Below are 20923 nucleotides of genomic sequence, written 5' to 3'. Positions count from 1 at the left end.
CTTTTTATTGCGTTGTTGGCCTAGTTGTGCCACCCCAGGAAGTTGAGACATACTGGGATGTTGATTTGTGTATCTTCTGTACATAATATGCATAATAATATTATAAAGTTCGTAAAAGGTGATGCTTTTCCATTAGGTGGGCTGTGGCCTACTAACTCATTTGCCTTTGAAGACAATAACTATCGCACATATTTCACCTAAGAATTTGTTGGCAGGCACACACCTGTTGACATATTGTCAAGTGATTAAACAATTAAATGTTTTGTTAGAAAATAATATAATCTACACGTTCCTGAATGACTATTTTGTTCAATACCTAATCAGTACTTTTGATATGTGGAAGACATATGAGTGTAAAAATTATGAATTATATTTGAAGTCCAATATCTTTGATATACAATGACCATCCGTCATTATAAATCTGTTTTTTGTAGCTACTTAAGGACTGATATGTATCTTCTTATCTGTTAATTTATTTTACGTAATCAAAGTCTGAAGGACTTATATAAAGAATTACTTTTGGACTAAACTCAGTCCGATTGTTTTAAAATGCGGTCGGTATTGGTTTTTGTTATATGCGTGTACATCGGGCTGGCCGATGCTCGACGGTCACCTCATGCTGACTTCGTGGAGGAGTTATTTATGACGGGGCCACCAGGGAGCAGGATTTCCAACAACATAACTGAAGATGCACTCCTAGATATTGTAAGTAACTAAACGAAGAGTGAATCGGACTACTGACGTGTGCGATCTTGCACCCCTTGAGCATGCTTGAACCTGCTAAGAGAGTTAAACATCCATGATCGTAACAATGTGTCAGTAATCAAATTATTTATTTAATAGCTTTTGCTCGCTGCTTCTTCAAAAAAAGAAAGGGAAAGAAAGGAAAAAGTTTTCCAGGATAAAAGGCACTGCACAATCTTTAAAGAAAGAAAATTGGGACGGATCCCATTAGGCCCTGATTTCTTTAGGCTTAAGACCACATTCTGGTGACAAGCATGAGACGAGCGCTTACCGCACGCTAGACATGCGAAATACGTGTAGCTGTCAACATGCGTCTTACGCATCTGAACAGGGTGTTTCGTTGAAGAGCGCGGTTAACGGCCTCTAGTCCGTCAGTCGAGATAAATCCGCGCCGCAGCGTATTCGTCGCGTGTTTCGTTTACTGCCGCATTGATAGTAGCTCGATTAGGGCATAATATGACATACAGTAGAAACCGTATATAACGACGCATCGGTTATATCGACTAAATAGTAAAGTCCCTTTAAATAAGTGCATATAAAAATCGTATCGTTTATTACGACTATCGGATATAGCGTCCAGATTCGGTGATCCCTTCGGTGTCGCTATAACCGGTTTTCACTGTAGTTAAAAAAAATCTGGCGAATTTGCTGGCACAATGGTCGTTACATAATGACTCATCGTTCTTTATTATATTTTATCGGATTTCTACTATCTTAATACGGCTTTCGGCTTGTAAAGTAATTCAACATGTAAGTACTCAATAAGTTTTATGGCTAATGACAGCTACCACAATGGTGAATGAAGTAGCTTAATTCTATTAATATGTCTTATGGAAGCCCTGTGTTCAGTTGTAGGACAGTAGATATATTTTAATAATATATTTAAGGGCTGATTATACCGTAAATATCATCATTTATTATGTACTAGCTTTTGCTCGCGGCTCCGCCCGCGTTATAAAGTTATTCAGGCTAAAGTTTTCCGTTATAAAAATAGTAGTTTCCCGGGAGCCTATGTTCTTCCCAGGGTCTCAAACTGTCTCCATACCAAATTTCATCTTAATACGTTAGGTAGTTTTTGAGTTTAACACGTTAAGGCAGACAGATGCAGCGGGGGACTTTTGTTATATTATTTAGAACTTTTAAGTGAAACAATCCCGTCATACATCATTGTTGCATAACTTTAACCGTTTACGCAGCGCAGGCAACGGAAGCTCTCAAAACTCATAATTTTCCCCGTTTTTGCAACATGTTTCATTACTGCTCCGCTCCTATTGGTCATAGCGTGATGATATATAGCCTATAGCACTCCAGGAACAAAGGGCTATCCAACACAAAAAGATTTTTCAGTTCAAACCGGTAGTTCCTGAGATTAGCCATTACTGCTCCGCTCCTATTGGTCATAGCGTGATGATATATAGCTTATAGCGGTCCACAAATAAAGGGCTATCCAACACAAAACGAATTTTTTGGTTGAAACCGGTAGTTCCTAAGATTAGCCATTACTGCTCCGCTCCTATTGGGTATAGCGTGATAATATATAGCCTATAGCACTCCACGAACAAAGGGCTATCCAACGCAAAAAGAATTTTTCAGTTTGGACCGGTAGTTCCTGAGATTAGCTATTACTGCCCCGCTCCTATTGGGTATAGCGTGATGATATATAGCCTATAGCACTCCACGAACAAAGGGCTATCCAACGCAAAAAAAAAAATTCAGTTTGGACCGGTAGTTCCTGAGATTAGCCATTACTGCTCCGCTCCTATTGGTCATAGCGTGATGATATATAGCTTATAGCGGTCCACAAATAAAGGGCTATCCAACACAAAACGAATTTTTGGTTGAAACCGGTAGTTCCTAAGATTAGCCATTACTGCTCCGCTCCTATTGGTCATAGCGTGATGATATATAACTTTGAGCACTCCACAAACAAAGGACTATTCAACACAAAAATATGTTTTGAGTTCGAATCGGTAGTTCTTAAGATTAGCCATTACTGCTCCGCTCCTATTGGGTATAGCGTGATGATATATAGCCTATAGCACTCCACGAACAAAGGGCTATCCAACGCAAAAGAATTTTTCAGTTTGGACCGGTAGTTCCTGAGATTAGCTATTACTGCCCCGCTCCTATTGGGTATAGCGTGATGATATATAGCCTATAGCACTCCACGAACAAAGAGCTATCCAAGGTAAAAAGAATTTTTCGGTTTGGACCGGTAGTTCCTGAGATTAGCGCGTTCAAACAAACAAACAAACAAACTCTTCAGCTTTATATAATAGTATAGATTATGAAAATATAATCTTAGTCGAAAAGAAAAAGCCTTGGTAAGTATCGACATATAGCACCTATAGAGCTATAGGTGTGATACCGTAGGCTCAGAAAGGTAAAGATTTGATACTTACTGCATTTGAAAAATAAATGATGTCACTTTATTTGTTATGCTATCTGAAAACTGTTTCTTTAAAGTCATAACAGAAAAGATGCGTCTCCCACGGCGTCAGTACAACTAGCAGATACTTACAAAGCTTAACCACAACTGCTGGTTTATAATAAACAAAACAAACACAAATCACGCCTTTATTCTTGAAGGGTGAACCATGGACGCAAAGGTGCAACAATGGCATCCACTTTTCGTCATATGTGATTCGTCTCTGGGACAGAGGGTGAGCCTATCGCAATTTCAGTGTCCAGACTAATACAGAGTAGAAAAAAACCAATATCGTTGGTCGATCCGGGATCCCCGAGACATATCAGCGCGCACGCTATACCACTACACCACCGAGGCTTGATAAATTATATATATACCTAGTCTTGCCATAAATATTGTAATAAAGAAAAAAGAAAATTGTTAACTGCAAATAACATTTATTACTTTTACAGTGTGTCAGTTTAATACATAAATATAAAACAATTAAAAATATAAAAAGCTTATTCGAAGTGGTCTCCATTGGCTGCAATACAGTCCTTTAAACGATGAGGCCAGTTATCAATAGAAGCACGCACTCTTTCCATGGGAAAATTCTTCACTGCCAATCGTATAGATTGTTTTAGGGACTCAAATTATCATGGCGTTTAGAGCAAGCTGTACTCTCTAAAACTGACCACAAATCATAATCCAGCGGATTAAGATCGGGACTAGACGACGGCCAGTCTTCAGCTCTGATGAAGTCCGAAACGTTCGATTCCAACCAAGACTGCGTGGACCGAGCTTTATGACCCGGCGCCGAGTCTTGCTGGAAGGACCATACTTGGTTATTGAACATGGTGATGTTAAGGGGCTTAACTACCTTCTCAAGAATGGTATCTTGATACACTTGTGCCGATGTTTTGATACCTTTTTCACAAAAATATGGCTCAGTCACTCCTTCATAGCTAACACCCCACCAAACCATTACTGAAGTCGGATAATGTCCACGTTGCACTCTGTCGACTAATTGGGAAGCTTCCTTAGAGCTTTGAGCATAAATACGGTCATTTTGTTTGTTAAAATGTTGCTCAATTGTAAAAATTTTCTCATCCGTAAACAAAATTTTTCTGTGACCTCCCTTTGCGTACCGCTTCAGTAGTTGTTTCGATTTTACCACCCTATTCTTCTTTAAATTATCAGTTAAGAAATGGCCAGTGCGTCTCTTATAGGCTGCAAGTCCTAAGTCATCTTTTAAAATACGCGACATGGTTCTAGGTGCTATCTTCATTTCCCGAGATAAAATCTTTTGCTTTCGGACAGGATTTCTTCGAATTCTTTCCCTTACTGCTTTGACCACCTTTTTCGTACGAACACTACGTGGACGGCCAGATCTTTTCTGTCACAAACAGAGGAGGTCTCATTGTACCTATTAATAGCCCGGTACACAAACATTTTACTAATACCAAGTGTATGGAGAGTTTTAAAAATTGCATTTGGCTCCATACCTACTTTGTGTAATGCTATCACAGCGATTCGGTTCTCTTTATCACCCCACACCATTTTAATATCGCAAAATATTTTACAATGTATTGGCGCCAAAATGAGAAAACACAATGAACAATCGTATAAAAATGACAGATTCGAAATTCAAATGTAATATTTTTTTATAATTAAGTGTAACAGTATTTATGGCCAGACTAAGTATATATATATATATATATAATATATATATATATATATATATATATATATATATATAATCCCTATATCTCTTGGTCACGCCATCACGCGTGAACGGCTGGACCGATTTCACTATTTTTATTTATTTTTTTGTTGTGTTTGTTATTGTCAGGAGAAGGTTCTTATGAAAGAAAAAATTCATAAAATTGCGCGGAAAATTAGAAAATATATTAAAACTTAACGAAAATATTAATTTTAGGTATATAACTGTCAATTGTTTGGAATACTTAACTGTCAACAATTGACAGAATGCGCGCTACAAATTCATAGTTAAGATGGGACAATGTCTGTCGGGTCAGCTAGTTATATATAAAATAGGTATTTAATTAGTCATATATGATGAATATCTAGACGTCTAGCGGCGCGGCGCGCGGCAGCGTTTTCGCGATGACTAATACGGAATACATATTACAAGCATGACAGCAAGGCTCTACAGGCAGCAAACCAAGTCGTTTAACCACATTTTTCGAAACTATAATAGACATAGAAAATCTAAATTTATACACTTAAGTAGAAAAATAAATATTTCTACAATGTATAATGTTTATTTTTTTTATATTATGCATTTAGTTTCATTAATTTCATAACTAAAATATAGTCAAGGGGTATTTTTCCCTCTACGGGACAAATCCATATATTTGCAATTCAAGCGTCCTATTCGAAGGACGGTGACCAACATAACCCCCGTCGATGGCTGGGCGGTAGTTGTAATGCACTTTATCTGAAAAACTTAAAAAAAAGGTCCACCGGAACCAGAAAAATCGTGAAAGGGGTCTATGAGGAAAAAAAAGTTTGGATACCTCTGGTTTAGTTCTACGTAATAAGGAAAATATTTCTTCCATTTCTGGCCTTTTGGTATGGAAATTAAGACTTTTTCAATGATGGAAATTAACACCAATTCATTTTAAACAAGTCTCATAATTCTATATTCTTCAAACAAGTAGACAAATCTTGCAGCTACAAAAAATAACGTTTAATATATTTTGAGCAGCCTATACCTACTCAATGTTCTGATTGCGCATTCGTATCACAGATTTTTACACGTTTAATAGGATTTCTATGATAAACATTTAAATATGACATTATCAACATTTATTATTTATTTCAACGTTATAATCTGGATTATTAAAATTTTATGACGTGTTTGTAGGTACGACAATAACAAGATTATTTTTCGTCCACAAATTGCTAGTAACTTTGGGTTTTGATTTTTTTTTTTTATGTTACAGCTATCATCCTTGCTTAAAGGATATTAGCGACACTACTTTTCCCGTTGTCTACCTACGTTCCCGTAAGCAACCCTCGGGACTTGGTCAGTGGCGTAACTGCAACGCGGGCGCGTAGCCAAGTTCTAGTACCCACCTATCGCGCGGAAGGGTGGAAGGGGTCAAGAAATCCAAAAAAACATATACATAGAATGACGTTCATATTCATTTAATGAAAATAAAAGACATTTTCATCTTTTCCGACTTTTTTTTTAGGTTCCAGCACACAATACATTAGGGTCCCTGAAGCTGCGGCCCGTAGGATTATATACGTTATTCCATCCCATTGTTACGCCACTGGACTTGATCCAATGCTGGCCCTAATTAGGCTATACCAAGATTTTCTTTTTATTAATTTTGTAGATATATACTGATATTTTATGTCTATATTGTTGTAATTTGTTTCCTCAAAGGTCGGGCTCATCTCCAAATATCGTTATCCAGTGGAAGTGCATAAAGTGGTCACTGAAGATGGATATATTCTAGAAATGCAAAGAATACCACACGGCCGTGACCGCAACAACCATCCCGATCCGCGTAAACCAGTGGTGCTTGTAATGCACGGACTATGTGCATCTGCTGCCGACTGGGTGCTCATGGGGCCTGGAACAGCTTTAGGTAATTTTTTAACCTACATCAATCTATGATAATGTTTATATTTCAATATGTAATGGTTTGATACGAATTTTGGCTTGGTGCCACAGTGGGTTCGATTTCCAAAGACAAATATTTGGTTTGGATCTGGATAGGTAGATATAGTGAAATCGAAAAATTTGATAATTTTGATAATCTGAGTTGTAATTATTAAGTATTCTGTAATGTTCAAAATGGGCGTAGTTTCCTCAGGAGATTTATTTGGTTTGAAATACACACTTCTCTTACATCTTACAGCTTATGAACTCGCCGAGCAAGGCTTCGACGTGTGGCTCGGAAACGCCCGAGGTACCTACTATTCAAGATTCCACACCACTCTAGATCCTGACCGAAGCCGTGAGTTCTGGAATTTCAGTTGGGAAGAAATAGGTACCAGAGATTTACCGGCTATGATTGACTATGCTCTAAGAATCACTGGAAAAAGACGTTTGCACTATATCGGCCATTCTCAAGGAACTACAGTATTCTGGACAATGGGCTCTTTACGCCCAGCGTATAATGACAAGATTATTTCTATGCAAGCTTTTGCTCCTGTAGCTTACCTAACGAACAATCAAAATCCAGCATTTATCGCATTAGCCCAGCACGCCAATAGCATAGAGGTAAAGATAGTCTAAGATGTTTTTATTACATTTAGTAATTAATTACTACTGTACTACAAAATACCTATGCTTAGATCTCCTGTTTTTTTTTCACTTTCAGGCAGTCTCTAGCGTCCTCGGTGTTACTGAAATTTTTGGAAGATCTGATTCTTTCACGAATATAGGAAAAAAATTCTGTTCGGATGACTCTCCAACACAAGCACTCTGTTCTAACATGATTTTCCTTATCGCTGGAAGAAGTGAAGACATGCATAATGCTGTAAGTATATTATTATACTTCGAGAATGTTAAATGTTTATTCAGGTATATTTGCAAAAAAGACTTTTTATAAAGGATGGGTATTGAAAAACTACGCACTACCTAAGTACTTACCTAATGCAAAAAGAGCTCGCGGCTTCGCCTGCATGTGTTCAAGCCTTTCCCGCTACAGAACTACCTTAAATGTCTCTGAATTAATCGATAACCGATTAAAATAGGTACCAAATAAGCGAAACATTTTTCCATTTTATTACAGACAATGTTCCCGGTGAAGCTAGGTCACACCCCTGCTGGAATTTCAGTGAAACAGCTGGTGCATTACGGACAGCACATACGCAAGGACTTCTTCAGGCGCTATGACTATGGGGCTTTAACAAACTGGAGAATTTACAGGAGTCTGACTCCTCCAAGCTATAACTTACGCAGAATCACAGCTCCAGTTTTCTTGCACTATGTAGATGATGATGTGTTTGCACACGTTAGAGATGTGACTCGACTCTTCAGAGAACTTGGTCGTCCCGTCGGAATGTTCCGAGTCCCTCACGCGACGTTTAGTCATCTTGATTTCATGTGGGGAACACAAGCGAAGAGATTGTTGTATTCTAGAACTATTAATTTAATGAGATCGCTCGGCGATGAGTAAACCCATTGGAAAATTATTTTTGAATATAAAAAAACTACCTGTTTGAAGTTGTTAAACCTGTTCATGAATTAAATACTTGAGTACATACTTAGTTTGATTGTTTAATTATTGTTTCTGTTTTCAATCCTCGGGTAACAATATCGTAGACATTTGGTTACGTTCATTCTTATAATCATGTAATAAGTTGTCTATTTCATTTTAAGTAGTTAGAGACGCAGTGTACCTATGATGCCAAGAAGCCAAGCATGTTAAGTACTTATAATTCTCTTTAATTATAATTGCTCCAAAGACAATTTTATTATATTTACACCAAAAATATGCTTTTTGTGCAGGCCAGCTGCCCCAAAGAGAATTATAATATACTTACTAGCTTTCACTCTCGTGAAAAAGGTTTCCGGAATAAATGCTATATTAAATCTGATGGAAAAGTTTAAAGAATTTTTCACCTCGCCGTGACTATTTTTTTTTAAAGAATATGTGAGTTAAGAGACTAGAGAAGTTTTGATCCACCTTAGAACTGCGAAGTCACCTGTTTAGATTTTTTTATTTAAAGAAGAAAATTTAAGTCATAATTCATAGAATGTAAGTTTTTCACTTTACACCAACGTTTTCATAATTTTCATTAAAGTTACGAAGCTGATTGTTTTTAACAAAAAAGTACAACTAATGAAAATTTAGTTGCAATAAAAAAATCTCGAATAAGTCTTCTACTTTTTTAAAAGGTCATTTAATCGTTTAAATCGAAAATTCTCAAAAATTCTCAAAAATATGAATAACTCGAAAACTATGAAAAATCGCGGAACATACATGGGGATGATTCGGATACCCCAAGGGGTGCTCTATCTCTGGACCTCCGGTTGACACTACTTTCTGGGACACCTTGTGTATATATAATTTCCTGGGACAGAAAATAGCCTACGTCCTTTCCAGAGTCTCCAACTAATCCGGTGGGTCGTGTTTGAGTTTATCGCGTTCAAACAGGCAGACAAATGCGGTGGGGGACTTAGTTTTAAAATATTTTTTGACCGCATACGCAGCGCATGCAACGGAAGCTCTCAAAAGATATAGTTCTTCCCGGTTTCTGCAACATTTTTCATTGATACTTCGTTCCTATTGATTATAATAGCGTGATGTTATATAGCCTATAGCCCAATGACATTTTACAAATAGACGCGTCATATCCTAACAAAATTGCACATAAAAACAGCGGAGTATTTACTATAGTCACAGCCCTAGCGGCTCGCATCGATACGGCCCGAGCGAGCCCGAGTGGTTCCGAATGGGCCCGAGCGTCGGCCGCCCCGTCGCCATGACAGTCGAATGAAATGCATTTATTAGTTTAAAAATATTTAAATAGTGTATACTTATTACTAACGTATGAAATGAAACGTTTTTCTTTCACAGTTGGAGTATAATTTGTACATCGTCTAAAAACACAGGAAGGAATTTTATTTATAAAAATACAAGAAGTTAGTAAGCAGACTAGCCGCGACAGTGGTTGGAGGTTGACTAAGTGAATGTCGGGCAGTTACCTTACTTTCGTCTTGCCAGTATTGAGCTCGGATAACGTATCTATGTAATAAAAACATCTTAGCTATAGCCTACATCCTTTGATTTAAAGTATAAACCTATTATTTTGTAACAAGATTTTGGGACTGTTATTTCAATGCCCTGACGGAAAAATGTAAGTAGGTATTTATATTAAACTTAGTGGAAACACTAGGTTTTTAGTAGCTGTAGGTAAATGCATAATATATTAGGTACAATTCTACCGAAACGTAGTATACTAGTATTATGTATATATCGATGGTAAACTTATTATTATCTTTGGTCAGACGACAGCTGTGACAGGCAGTGTTGCCAGAAGGTTACATTTCTTACATTTTTCGTTACTTTTGACCCCCTCGCGTAACATGTAAGTAATTTTTATATTTAAGGCAATTTTCGTAACTTTTGAGAACAACGAGATTTGTAATACAATATTTTTATTGTAAACAGTTTACGAACGCATTTCTATTCAAGGCATCCAAATTGAATATGCCTAAAACTGGCGAGTTTAAAAAGTATTTCACTCCATATCACACTCAGAGATGGCTCGCCATGACAATATGAAACGTATTTTGCATATATTAAAACTTGATTTTGCTTGAGTGTGCGCGCGCACATTTCCTACTTCGCGAGTTCCCGCGGTTTCGCAGCTACAAAAATGCTTGCCCAAAAACGCGTATATTAAAAAAAAAACAATAATGTAACTTTTGCAGCAAAAATGTAACTTTTAAGGAAACGAAACGTAACTTACGACTCAAGGGCCCTGGCAACACTGGTGACAGGACTGACAGTTCTCGTTGCTTATGTTCACAAAGTTTATTCTCTGCCTGTGGTAAATGTGGTTTTTTGAATACTTTTTGTTGTAATAAAAAGCATTTCTTTGCGAAATTATTTTTATTAAAACGTTCAAGTCATGTTTTAAAAATTTACTTCAGATTTAGTGCACGGAATAGTGATTTGTTAGTATTGATATAATAGCAATCAAAATGTGTGGTGGATTCACTTGTTCTAAGAACGCATTAATTGCGTTAAATATCCTTTATGTGGTAAGTAGAAACAGGAATGACTGTGTACTATAATTCCCTATTGTGTTAGGTACATTAATTATTTTAAATCTACCCATAATTGTCTTAGACCTTCAATGCGTTTTGTGGTCTTAAAGGTCAAAACAGATTAATTCAGATTTATAAGATTAGTAAATAACTGCAGGAATACCTATATAAAGTATCCATAAAAAACAAAACGAGTAAATATTAATTCATTAATTGATAAATATATAAGGTAAATGAATATGAGCCTCAAAATCACCTAGGCTTTTTGACCTTAGGTACGCCATCTAATCTGAGTCATCTGGAGTTTAGGAACAGATTGGTTTGCTGTGATTCCGTTTTCCTAGTTCTGATACAATAAATACTTACTCATAATATAAAAACATATGTTTTGGATAGGTTTTATGTTCTCTTCATAATGGCACTATGTATAATAATATATTAGTAATTCCCTGATCACCATTAAGAAAAAATGTGAAAGTTTTAAGTTTTACTTTTTATAAACTTATTTTAATGTAAGTTAATATAAGAAAATACAATATTCTGAGATTAAAATAAATATCTAAATAGTTTATTATACCTAATTGGTAATGCTTGATAACTAGGTTCCAAATGATAATACAATAGGTACTTATTTTATATGATTTATTCACATCACAATGAATATTTTTGATTTGATGTTATTTATTAGAAATCTCTAAATAATACTTATTCAAGGTCTTTTATACTCAAAATATTTTAGTTATAAACTTATAAGCAATGAGTATTTTCTTTCTATTTGCAGGTGGTTGCAAGTATTCTCATTACAGTGGCAGTGTATGGACAGGCTTCATCCCTGGTATCGAACCTTCCAATTTTGGGGGGGATACTCGCATGTGGGGTTTTTCTTATCCTGATCTCATTGTTGGGATTGGCTGGGGCAGTTAAACATCATCAAGTTATGCTGTTCTTTGTATCCTTTGAAAATATTTTAATTTTTAATATAAAATAATCTTATATTAATATTTTTGTTATATTTGAACAGTACTTTTTACTATTGAAATTATGAAAATCTGAAAACACACAGAAATCATTTTTTGTTTAGTTTAGGATACAGACATCCCCTAGAAAATGATTAGAAGTTAAATAGATCTGAATTAGTAGCCAAGAGGATTTATCTTACTTTGTCTTATGATAATTGCATACAAAGGGTTTAGTATACATTCATATTATTTGCTGTAATTTGTTATATTATTTACTTTGAATTTACAATACATAATTAGGGAGAAGTATTACGAAACAATACTAAAGAATACTATCTGATCAACAAAATAATTTTCATAATGTTACCTTAACTTGATGCACAGTACATGGTGATCTTGTTCCTCTTATTCTTGGTCCAGTTCTCAGTGGCTTGCGCTTGCCTTGCGGTTAATTCTGACCAACAAGAAATGCTGGCACAACAGGTAATAAATACCAACATTATATTTTTTTATGAATAATCAGACCTTTTTCAAATTTACAGTTTTTGAGTAATTTATGTACATAAAACATCTGATATTAGTTTTATAATTAGATTTGCCTATTAAGAGTATAAGGACTATTTTTACATAGAACTTGCGGATAGTTTAGTCATACTGATATTTAATACATATATTTATCTATCTAGGAAAGAATGGTCATTGTCATAATATAAGGACTTGCAGCTAATTCAAATGCATTGTTACATTTAATATTTGTTTTGCAAAAAGTTTAAAAATTTGTGTTACATGTGTATGAACTAATGTTAGTGGTCATGACAATGCAATGCTCACACCTCCACAAAGTCAAAAATATAGGATGCCGTTTTCTTTGCATTTGCATATTATATATCTTTTTACATTCCGTGTAAAATGGTATTGGTGTAGATACAGTGAACGTGCCAGTTTTCGTGTTTTTTTTTTCCCCCTACTTGCCAGCCCGAGCTGGTTACTTCGGTTTGTATCTTGTCTTTTGTATAAACTTTATCCCTAATTTAAAATGTCCATAGTTATATAAGTAATTTTAATAGTTGTTTAGATATAATAATTATTCTTATTCTTTGTTTTGACGTATCATAATAAATATCATGATAAATAAAGTATTTTATTTTATTTTATTTTAGTTTTAGTAAACCAACGCTTATCATAGATGAATTAACACAATTAATGTAAGTAATTATTTATTGGAATTCATAATTTAGGGTTGGAATGAAATGGATACTGATGTAAGACAGCAAGTACAAGATCGGTACCAGTGCTGTGGTTTCCAGAATACTCTGAACAATACTAATGCTGACCATCCCTCTTGTGATGTTATAAATGTAAGTTATTTTCATATGAATGGTTTTTATTATAGTTTAGATAGGCTAAAAAAATATAAAAAAATTTAAAGTGTGTTATATGTGTATGTGTTATTTATATGGAACCCTTGCTTTGTTGGGGGACCAATGATGCTCCCTGAGTCGTGTTTAAAATGCTAGCACTAGAATGGCTTTAGCGTGTTCGGTTCGAAGTTCCGGAGTCATTCTAAAGTCTTTATGGGGACCACCATGGGGTTTTTAGTCGGTAAAAATCCGATATACCCCGTCTACATTGCATATGCACGACGGGGACACAATAGGATTTTTCTCATGAAAAAAAAAAGGAACACTTAATGCTATGGACATCGCTACGGCCTCATAGATATCGTATGTCTACGAGTGTGTAACGAAATATTTGTTTTTCTTTTAGTATGCAGTATTCTTTCTTTTTACGAGTACATTTAGTGCCGACTATCAAACGTGGGACTAAGCTGTGCAAATAAAACTAAGTCCATCGTCAATTGGACGTCATATCGCCATATTGCGCGACAAGATGCACGTCACCTAGTATAGTAAATTTGGGAGTTTGTTGCGCTACTTCCACCTAGCAAATGCTAGTAATTGAAATGTCAGAACTTCTAGTATGATTATTTACGTTATTGTATGCGTTAAATTATTTTTCGATTAAGTAAATTTTAGAATTAATATTTGAACAGCGTCCCGTGAGCGTATTTGGAACTAAAATACAGCAGTAAATTTACATTGCGCGCGTGTAAACTCTAAGAGTAAATCGTGTAGACATGGAACAGTAAACTCAAATAAATGGGAATCGGCAGCACGAATGTCTTTTTTCTCGTATAGTTTCTTCTAGCAAACTGTAGAGATATACCTTAACGTTAACTTATTCGATACGCAAACTGGACGCAATTCCTAATTCGTGCTGCAGGCACTGGCCCACATTTTGTAGCGCTTCTGCTAACATTTTTGTATGAGCCACTGTAACATGCGCATCCGTGTATAGCGATAAATTATTGATTAAATTCTGCATTTTTTATTCCAGGCTAGCTGCTGTAAGGATTCAAATGTACCAAATTGTCAATGTGAACCGTGCATGGAAAAATTAAAAGAAACTATTGACTATGCGTTTAAACTATGTGGCGGCATCGGATTATTTTTCAGCTTCACAGAGGTAATATATTTTGAGACTATTTCAATAAGTTATTCAATTAATCATATGGTAAGTTTATAAGGTGCGTTCGGGTAAGATCGGGTACGGGGTAAGATCGTATAACGAAAAAATACCACGAATCTATGGTTATTTTTTAGTTTAAGCTATGTAGGCGGCTACGCGGTCTCTTTTTGCCCCACCCTATATACCACAGTTGATGCTCCGACCAAGAATGGGTGCGCTATGTGCACTGAAACAAAAAAGGTGGATTTGGCACTTTTAACATTTTTGAGACTTCTGTTTGATTTTGTGGACCTTATCATACTAGCATTAAAAGCGTTATTAGAACGTAGTCCGAACTTACCCCGATCTTTTCTAAAAATTTTAAATTTCTATACTGATATTATCATCTATTATTAAGCTTACACAGAAAGAATTGAAAGGTGACTAAATTATCACATAAAGTAGCATTCATAATAACCAGTTTCATGTATTTAAAATGTTGGTATCGCTTAAATATTTTATGAGAAAAAAAAATATTTTCGAGACTCCTTGCAACACACCGAAATCCGTCCGAAATTAGCTGAACGCACTCTACATCATTTTCGAGTAAAATGTGGTTTTCGTTAGAAAATAAATCTCAATAGTCTATAAAACACTTAAATAATTTAATAAAGAAATATCTATTCATAAAAATAATACCGTCGAGTGGTGTCACATTAGTATGTAATATTACAGCTAATTAAATATCTATAAGCCTTTAAAGGAGGTATTAATAAACTAATCTTATTTTTGAATAGGATCTTAAGTAAACGTTTAAGGTATTCAACTATTTAATAAATAAAAATTAGCTGTCATTTGAGTACCTGTTTGCCGAGTCGGCGCTGTTTGATGAACGAAACTCGGATCTCCTCAGTAGAACTTTCTCATGCCTTCCATAATAATGTATTAACTATAAGTATGAATATAGTTGCATCGAATGTTTTTTTTGTGTAGTATTCAATTAAATACAAAAAAAATATTATACAGTTAGTCTTGAACCCTTTTTCATTTGATTTTTTTTTTTAAATTGCGTATTCGTTTTGTCTCAAATAAATACACATTGAATATGCCCAGACAGAAGAGATATGTGTATTACATTAGTGTCCAACGAACAGCGTTTTGAATGGCATTGAAATTGGAAAGTTATTCTGTGAACATGTTTCATTGTTACATTACTACATTGCATAACCGTGTTCAGTGCTCGCTCGCAAGTGTCCTAACATTCATGATTTCCTAATAAAATATTTTCTTGTTTCAAGGCATTTGTTTGTGACTAACAGTAATTGTTTTCAGTTTCTTGGTGTTTGGTTGACAGTAAGATATCGTAACCAAAAGGATCCACGGGCTAACCCAAGTGCATTTCTGTGAATCATTCGGAGGCTCATGTCATTAATGTTATTGGAGGTGGATCGGTTTCGCTAACACATTATCTGGCTTGTACTTGCTTATTGGAGATGGCTGTTGCATGCGCATGAAATTGTTCTTATTTTTGTGTTTTACCGAAGAATTTGAGAAAAAATATCTTTTGTTACGTTGGGTGATTGTAACTTGCATGCAAAAACTCACCATCATAAATATTTACTAGGAAATTATTTGAGAAAATACTACTGCTTTAAATTGTGTGAGTCGATAGGCATTAGCCGTGTTTGGGGTCGAAGATTCATAAAAATATGGTCCCGGGGTGGTTAACACTTTTGAAAACCCCAGTGCAATATTTATTGGCGGTGTTTTGATTCGTCATATTTGAATCGATTCGTGATATTACGCACGATGATTATTGAATCAATAGAATATTGTTATGTTTTTAAATATTTTATTTTAATTTACAAGATTAAATGGATATCATTAATAAAATCAAAGAAAGCCCCGGAAATATTTTATGTGTTAATCTAAAATATTTTATATATTAATATTTATTTCTGTTGTCTTATTTATTCAATATTTATCAACTAATCAATGGCGTAGCCACGGAGTTTCTCTAATAGGGTGGCTGGCGGAAGAAGCAAAAACAAACGTCGAATTTAAAGAATTGCTGGCATCACACCATGGCACTGTAAGCACAAGGCTCTCCTAGCGTAGGAAAGAGGAAAGATGTGCCAAGGGCGGGCATCGGCCACTCTTGCCACCTCCGCCCCCAGTGTGTGCCCTTGAGATTTGAACCTGCGGACATTCGTCTCGGCAGTCCGTTCCAAAACTAACTAGGGTATCGGCGCTTTTTAAAGCTTCCTATTAGTAAAAATAATCTATTCTAAGATAAGCGCGTTCAAACAAACAAGAAACTCTTAAGCTTTTTATGTATATTAGTACCTATAGATCAGTCGCATGTATGAATACAAGAAAAAGGGATGGTAGCTAACTATAAAAAAAATATATGCAAAATGGAAAGTAACACTTTTGCGTTCTCATAAATTTTTTAATGCACATTATTTAGAGAAAGCATGAACTGCATGTTTGCCTGCTTATAGTACTACTTGTTCGATCAGTGTAATGTACGATAATTTATAGCATAGAACTCTATAACTCTGACTGTGTTACAGCTATTTGCGGTGTGGCTCGCTCGTCGTTACAGAAACCAGCCGGACCCAAACTACAAGGAGCCACATGCTATCTTCCCAAGACAAAATTATCTTTATTAATATTATAAATATCCTTACGCATTTAACAAAGGTAAAGTTTATTAGTTCATGCATATAAAAACTGTTAAAAAAAAAGTTAATTTTGTTAAATTTATCAACTTTTGTCCAGTTTCTGAACCGATACTTATCTTTTTATTAGCTTGGAATCAGAGTAAGGAAAAGAAAATCGAATTACTAAGCTATCAAACTGATAACTCAATACATGATAAAACATAATCTTGATGCTAACAAGGGACTTCAGAAATTGGACATTTAATTGGCTTGTCGAATTTATTTAAAATAATCAAATAACAATAAAATGTGTAACGATAAAATGTGACAGAACTAATGTGTTGTTCACATGAATATCTTAGGGTGTGAATTTTTGATTTTTTATGCAAATTAATTTATTAATACGTTAACTGCGGCGTATACATTTGCGTTTTATTCGCCGTATATTCTTACCGCGTATTTTTACACACATGTTGTATGCCGCTGGCTCTTGCTGTACAAGTACAGAAAATAAGCCTGATGTGCTAGCAGTAATTATAAAAAAGTTATTTTACTTGTGCTGCAATCAACGCATTAATAAAGTAAGCCGAGCGAAACAGATTTTTGCACAGGCGTGAAGTGTATGTGTGCGTCTGTACACGAGTTTTAATCGTTGCGTCGGCATCACAGGTCGCAAATATTTTGACATGATAGTGCGATGTGAATTCATGCAGGTGTTAATAATAGTAACACACGTGTGTGTTTTATCGTCAAATATTAGTGAGGTGTTGGCAGAATTAGCTTAAACTTATTTGACAGAGAGGCTTCACATGAAAATATTGAAATCTGTATGTGACACAGGTACATATTGTAAGAAATATTTTTCCTTCAAGAAAATAGCATTACCTACATAATACCTGAATCAATAGAATGTCGATATACTTACTCACTTGTGCATATCTTTTGTTATGCGCCTGATAGTTATGTACCATTTAAAAAAAATATTTTTTTCGAAAATCTTTTTTTATGCTCACTCTTAAGTTACATTGTAAGTATAAAAATATGTATACCAGTGCGAAATTTCACACTACAAGAGACCGGTTTAAGCTGTGTTGTTAGGCAGTGTCAGGCGAGAGATTTTTTATGAGGTACCAAATAAGAGGTTATGAATTCATCGCAGAAAATCCATTTTTTATTCTGCAACCGCATTTTGTCTTGGTGTCAAAATAAGGAATACGCATGTGATTCAAAAGACAAAAATATCTGTTGGTAATCTTTATCGTTATTATCGACATTGAATTATATTATTATTGTTTTTATTTTAACTAATAAAGATTTAAAAAAGTGTAAAATAGAATATGTTATCACAGATTACGATATCACAGAAGGCGCGCCAAGTGGCGTCGTTAATAATTACTATTGTGGTCAAATTTGTCATCAGCCTTATATATTTTCAGTGACAATTTGTTGTTTGCATTTATGTATTTTACATTTTTTTATTATAAACGAAAATGTAACCGATTAAGTGATTCGCAAGTTATATACACCTACTTAAATAAAAAACATTCATATAAGTACCCTATGTAATCTTATGTTTTGTTATAATTTGCGCTATTATCCTAAGATCTGTATATTGTTGGAATTGATCGAATTAAACCGAAACGTATTATATTCTGATATTGATGTCTCGAAATCCATTTTATTCATAAAACTGTTTATTTCTTACATTCTATGGCGACTAACCGCGTGGATTTAAATAAGTAATTTACGATGAACAAAAAAAAAATAATTTGTTTTGGTAGGTGCGGAAAACCCCGCAAATATGAGGAGTATATTATAGAAAAATATGTCTAAAATTCTTTGCCACAAGTTATTGTTTAGGGCGATTATGATAATCTTGGGAAGACGAAGGTGTTTCTACAGCGACCTTAGAGAGGGAAATGTTTGCAAACCATTGGAGATAAATAGCAAAAACTTATTAGATACTAATAGATAACAGTTTAAGCGCCTGTATTATATTCTTTTATCGGGTTAATTTATTCTATTATTTTTACAAAATGTCGTACGTAGTGCCGCTGCGGAATCAGATAAAGCAGGAACAACGTATATTATGGCGTCATAGCCCTAGGATACACTCGTGCGAAGTAGAAATTTAGATATTTTTATTGCTGGCATAGTTCTTCACGAAGGTATTTAAAATATTGATTGAGTGCAACTGCAGTCTACTTTGGGTTTCTGTTTTAAGATACTTTTCATATATCTCCATGGTTTCTGATTTGCTCTTATTATATCCCAGTCAAAATATAATATTTAAACCCATATTATTTTAGAAATTGAAATGTCACAATTATTATACATTATATATTAATATGTAAGTTGTGGAGTAAAGAATATTTTTGCTTTTAGCTGAGTTGAGTGAGATTGGCTTTCGCTCTTTTATGGTTAATAATATCAAACCGATTTATACACCACTGTTTTAAACAATATGTGACATATAATATTCCTAGTAGCCTATTATAGCCGTTGAAGTAAATTAATAAGTATAAATTGGATATGACTTCAATAATCTTCATCTACTTTTTTAATATCATTATCTTGAGTACAGGCTTACATTCTATAGTACATAATATTTTTCGTGTTAGTGTAAGTTTTAGGAACAGCATGTCTCCTAGTCAGTAGTCTAATTTTATTTTATTATTGATTTCTTTCAAATTTGGAAAAGACAGCATATAGTTTTTGATATAAACTATGTGTGGACTGAATTAAGTACGTATACAGAGATATAATATAGTGGGTGTGAAAGTTTCTATGTAAGAATACTGTGACGCAACTCTACATGCTCTTGATTTGCTTCTGTGTTTATAACATATAACGTCATATGAAAATGTTTTTAATGTTATAATAAGTAAAATGTGAATTTAACTTACGAATACCGTGATTTAAGTACTACAACGTTTATATCAAAATAGATAAGCCACATTTATATTATGTGTGTGTTTCTATGTAACTGGGGCTCGGTTGTTTGAAAACATAACTATTATATTTTGTAAACGTTACAACGGTGTAACAAATGACGACATTCTACGATGTACCATGATTCATATATTATTGTTTGTTTTGTAGATCAATATTGTCTGTTACAATATAACCGTCACGTTATCCTATCATAAAATCTTGTACGTTCTAAAGTGTGAAATAGAATGACCAGAAAGTATGTATAAGGTAGAAATCTCACTATACCATGTGCAAAAAATCTCGTTTGACAAGAATTAACGTGAACCGTATCAGAATTGCAGAACGAGATAATTATTTAGCGTAGTTTCGCTGTTTCTCTTTTTTGTACTTGACAGCTGCATCATTATGCACAGTCAAAACAAAGGTAATTTTCAAACAATCAACCCTAAAACTCATTTTCCTTCCATGTACGATTTGGTCTTCAGTGTCTATGAAGCTTTAATTAGTTGCTAGCCGGGTCGATCCCGACTTTATAAATCATTTGCTTTTATATTGTACTAATAGTAATTTTGACTTTGCCTGTGTAATGCTGATAGCGATATCGATGTTCGCTAAAATGTAAAGGCAAAAAAATAATTTTAAACAATCACATTTATGATTGTTTGATGCAATCCTTCTGACACCATAGTAGCATATTTTTCTATCTGGGACCTGTTATGTTATCATAATACTGATTGTATAAATTTCTTTGAAATAAAGTGTTCAAGCATATTTTTTTGTTTTATTGATGTTTATTCATACCTTTCTTAATATTATATACGTATATCTACATTTTATGAGAATTATGCATCTATATACAGTAGCGAAAGGAGCATAAGTATAACACACGTGAAACTAGGTACATAATCTTAAATGTTAGATGGGTTTGCAGCAGAAGTTGTAT

The 20923-nt window shown here is 34.5% G+C and overlaps 2 protein-coding genes across 3 annotated transcripts; both read left to right on the top strand.

Annotated features, from left to right (window-relative positions):
* The first annotated feature begins 250 nt into the window (after positions 1-250).
* LOC115446666 (lipase 1) lies at positions 251-8405 on the top strand. Its single transcript, XM_030173423.2, has 5 exons — positions 251-705; positions 6570-6774; positions 7048-7412; positions 7513-7671; positions 7927-8405. The coding sequence occupies exons 1-5, from the start codon at positions 550-552 to the stop codon at positions 8311-8313; spliced, it is 1272 nt and encodes a 423-aa protein (XP_030029283.1). The 5' UTR covers positions 251-549; the 3' UTR covers positions 8314-8405.
* A 2216-nt stretch (positions 8406-10621) lies between these two features.
* LOC115446661 (tetraspanin-13) lies at positions 10622-20751 on the top strand. 2 transcript variants are annotated; one of them, XM_030173413.2, is made up of 6 exons: positions 10622-10907; positions 11695-11862; positions 12257-12355; positions 13111-13230; positions 14270-14398; positions 16957-20751. In XM_030173413.2, the coding sequence occupies exons 1-6, from the start codon at positions 10848-10850 to the stop codon at positions 17053-17055; spliced, it is 675 nt and encodes a 224-aa protein (XP_030029273.1). In that variant the 5' UTR covers positions 10622-10847; the 3' UTR covers positions 17056-20751. The 2 variants fall into 2 exon arrangements, with proteins under 2 accessions (XP_030029273.1, XP_037298101.1); XM_037442204.1 differs by lacking the exon at positions 16957-20751 and adding an exon at positions 15713-16932.
* Positions 20752-20923: the final 172 nt, after the last annotated feature.

The sequence above is a fragment of the Manduca sexta genome, chromosome 24 (genome assembly GCF_014839805.1).
Source record: "Manduca sexta isolate Smith_Timp_Sample1 chromosome 24, JHU_Msex_v1.0, whole genome shotgun sequence".
Taxonomy (NCBI): domain Eukaryota; kingdom Metazoa; phylum Arthropoda; class Insecta; order Lepidoptera; family Sphingidae; genus Manduca; species Manduca sexta.
The sequence above is the reverse complement of the archived record's forward strand: the minus strand, read 5'-3'. Positions and strand labels throughout refer to the sequence as shown.

Excerpts from the sequence above, each read along its gene's own strand:
- LOC115446666 (XM_030173423.2), top strand. The coding sequence starts at position 550 with ATGCGGTCGGTATTGGTTTTTGTTATATGCGTGTACATCGGGCTGGCC. Across the intron at positions 6,775-7,047 it reads GGGGCCTGGAACAGCTTTAG|CTTATGAACTCGCCGAGCAA; the intron begins GTAATTTTTTAA and ends TACATCTTACAG. Across the intron at positions 7,672-7,926 it reads GTGAAGACATGCATAATGCT|ACAATGTTCCCGGTGAAGCT; the intron begins GTAAGTATATTA and ends ATTTTATTACAG.
- LOC115446661 (XM_030173413.2), top strand. The coding sequence starts at position 10,848 with ATGTGTGGTGGATTCACTTGTTCTAAGAACGCATTAATTGCGTTAAAT. Across the intron at positions 10,908-11,694 it reads CGTTAAATATCCTTTATGTG|GTGGTTGCAAGTATTCTCAT; the intron begins GTAAGTAGAAAC and ends TTCTATTTGCAG. Across the intron at positions 11,863-12,256 it reads ATCAAGTTATGCTGTTCTTT|TACATGGTGATCTTGTTCCT; the intron begins GTATCCTTTGAA and ends CTTGATGCACAG.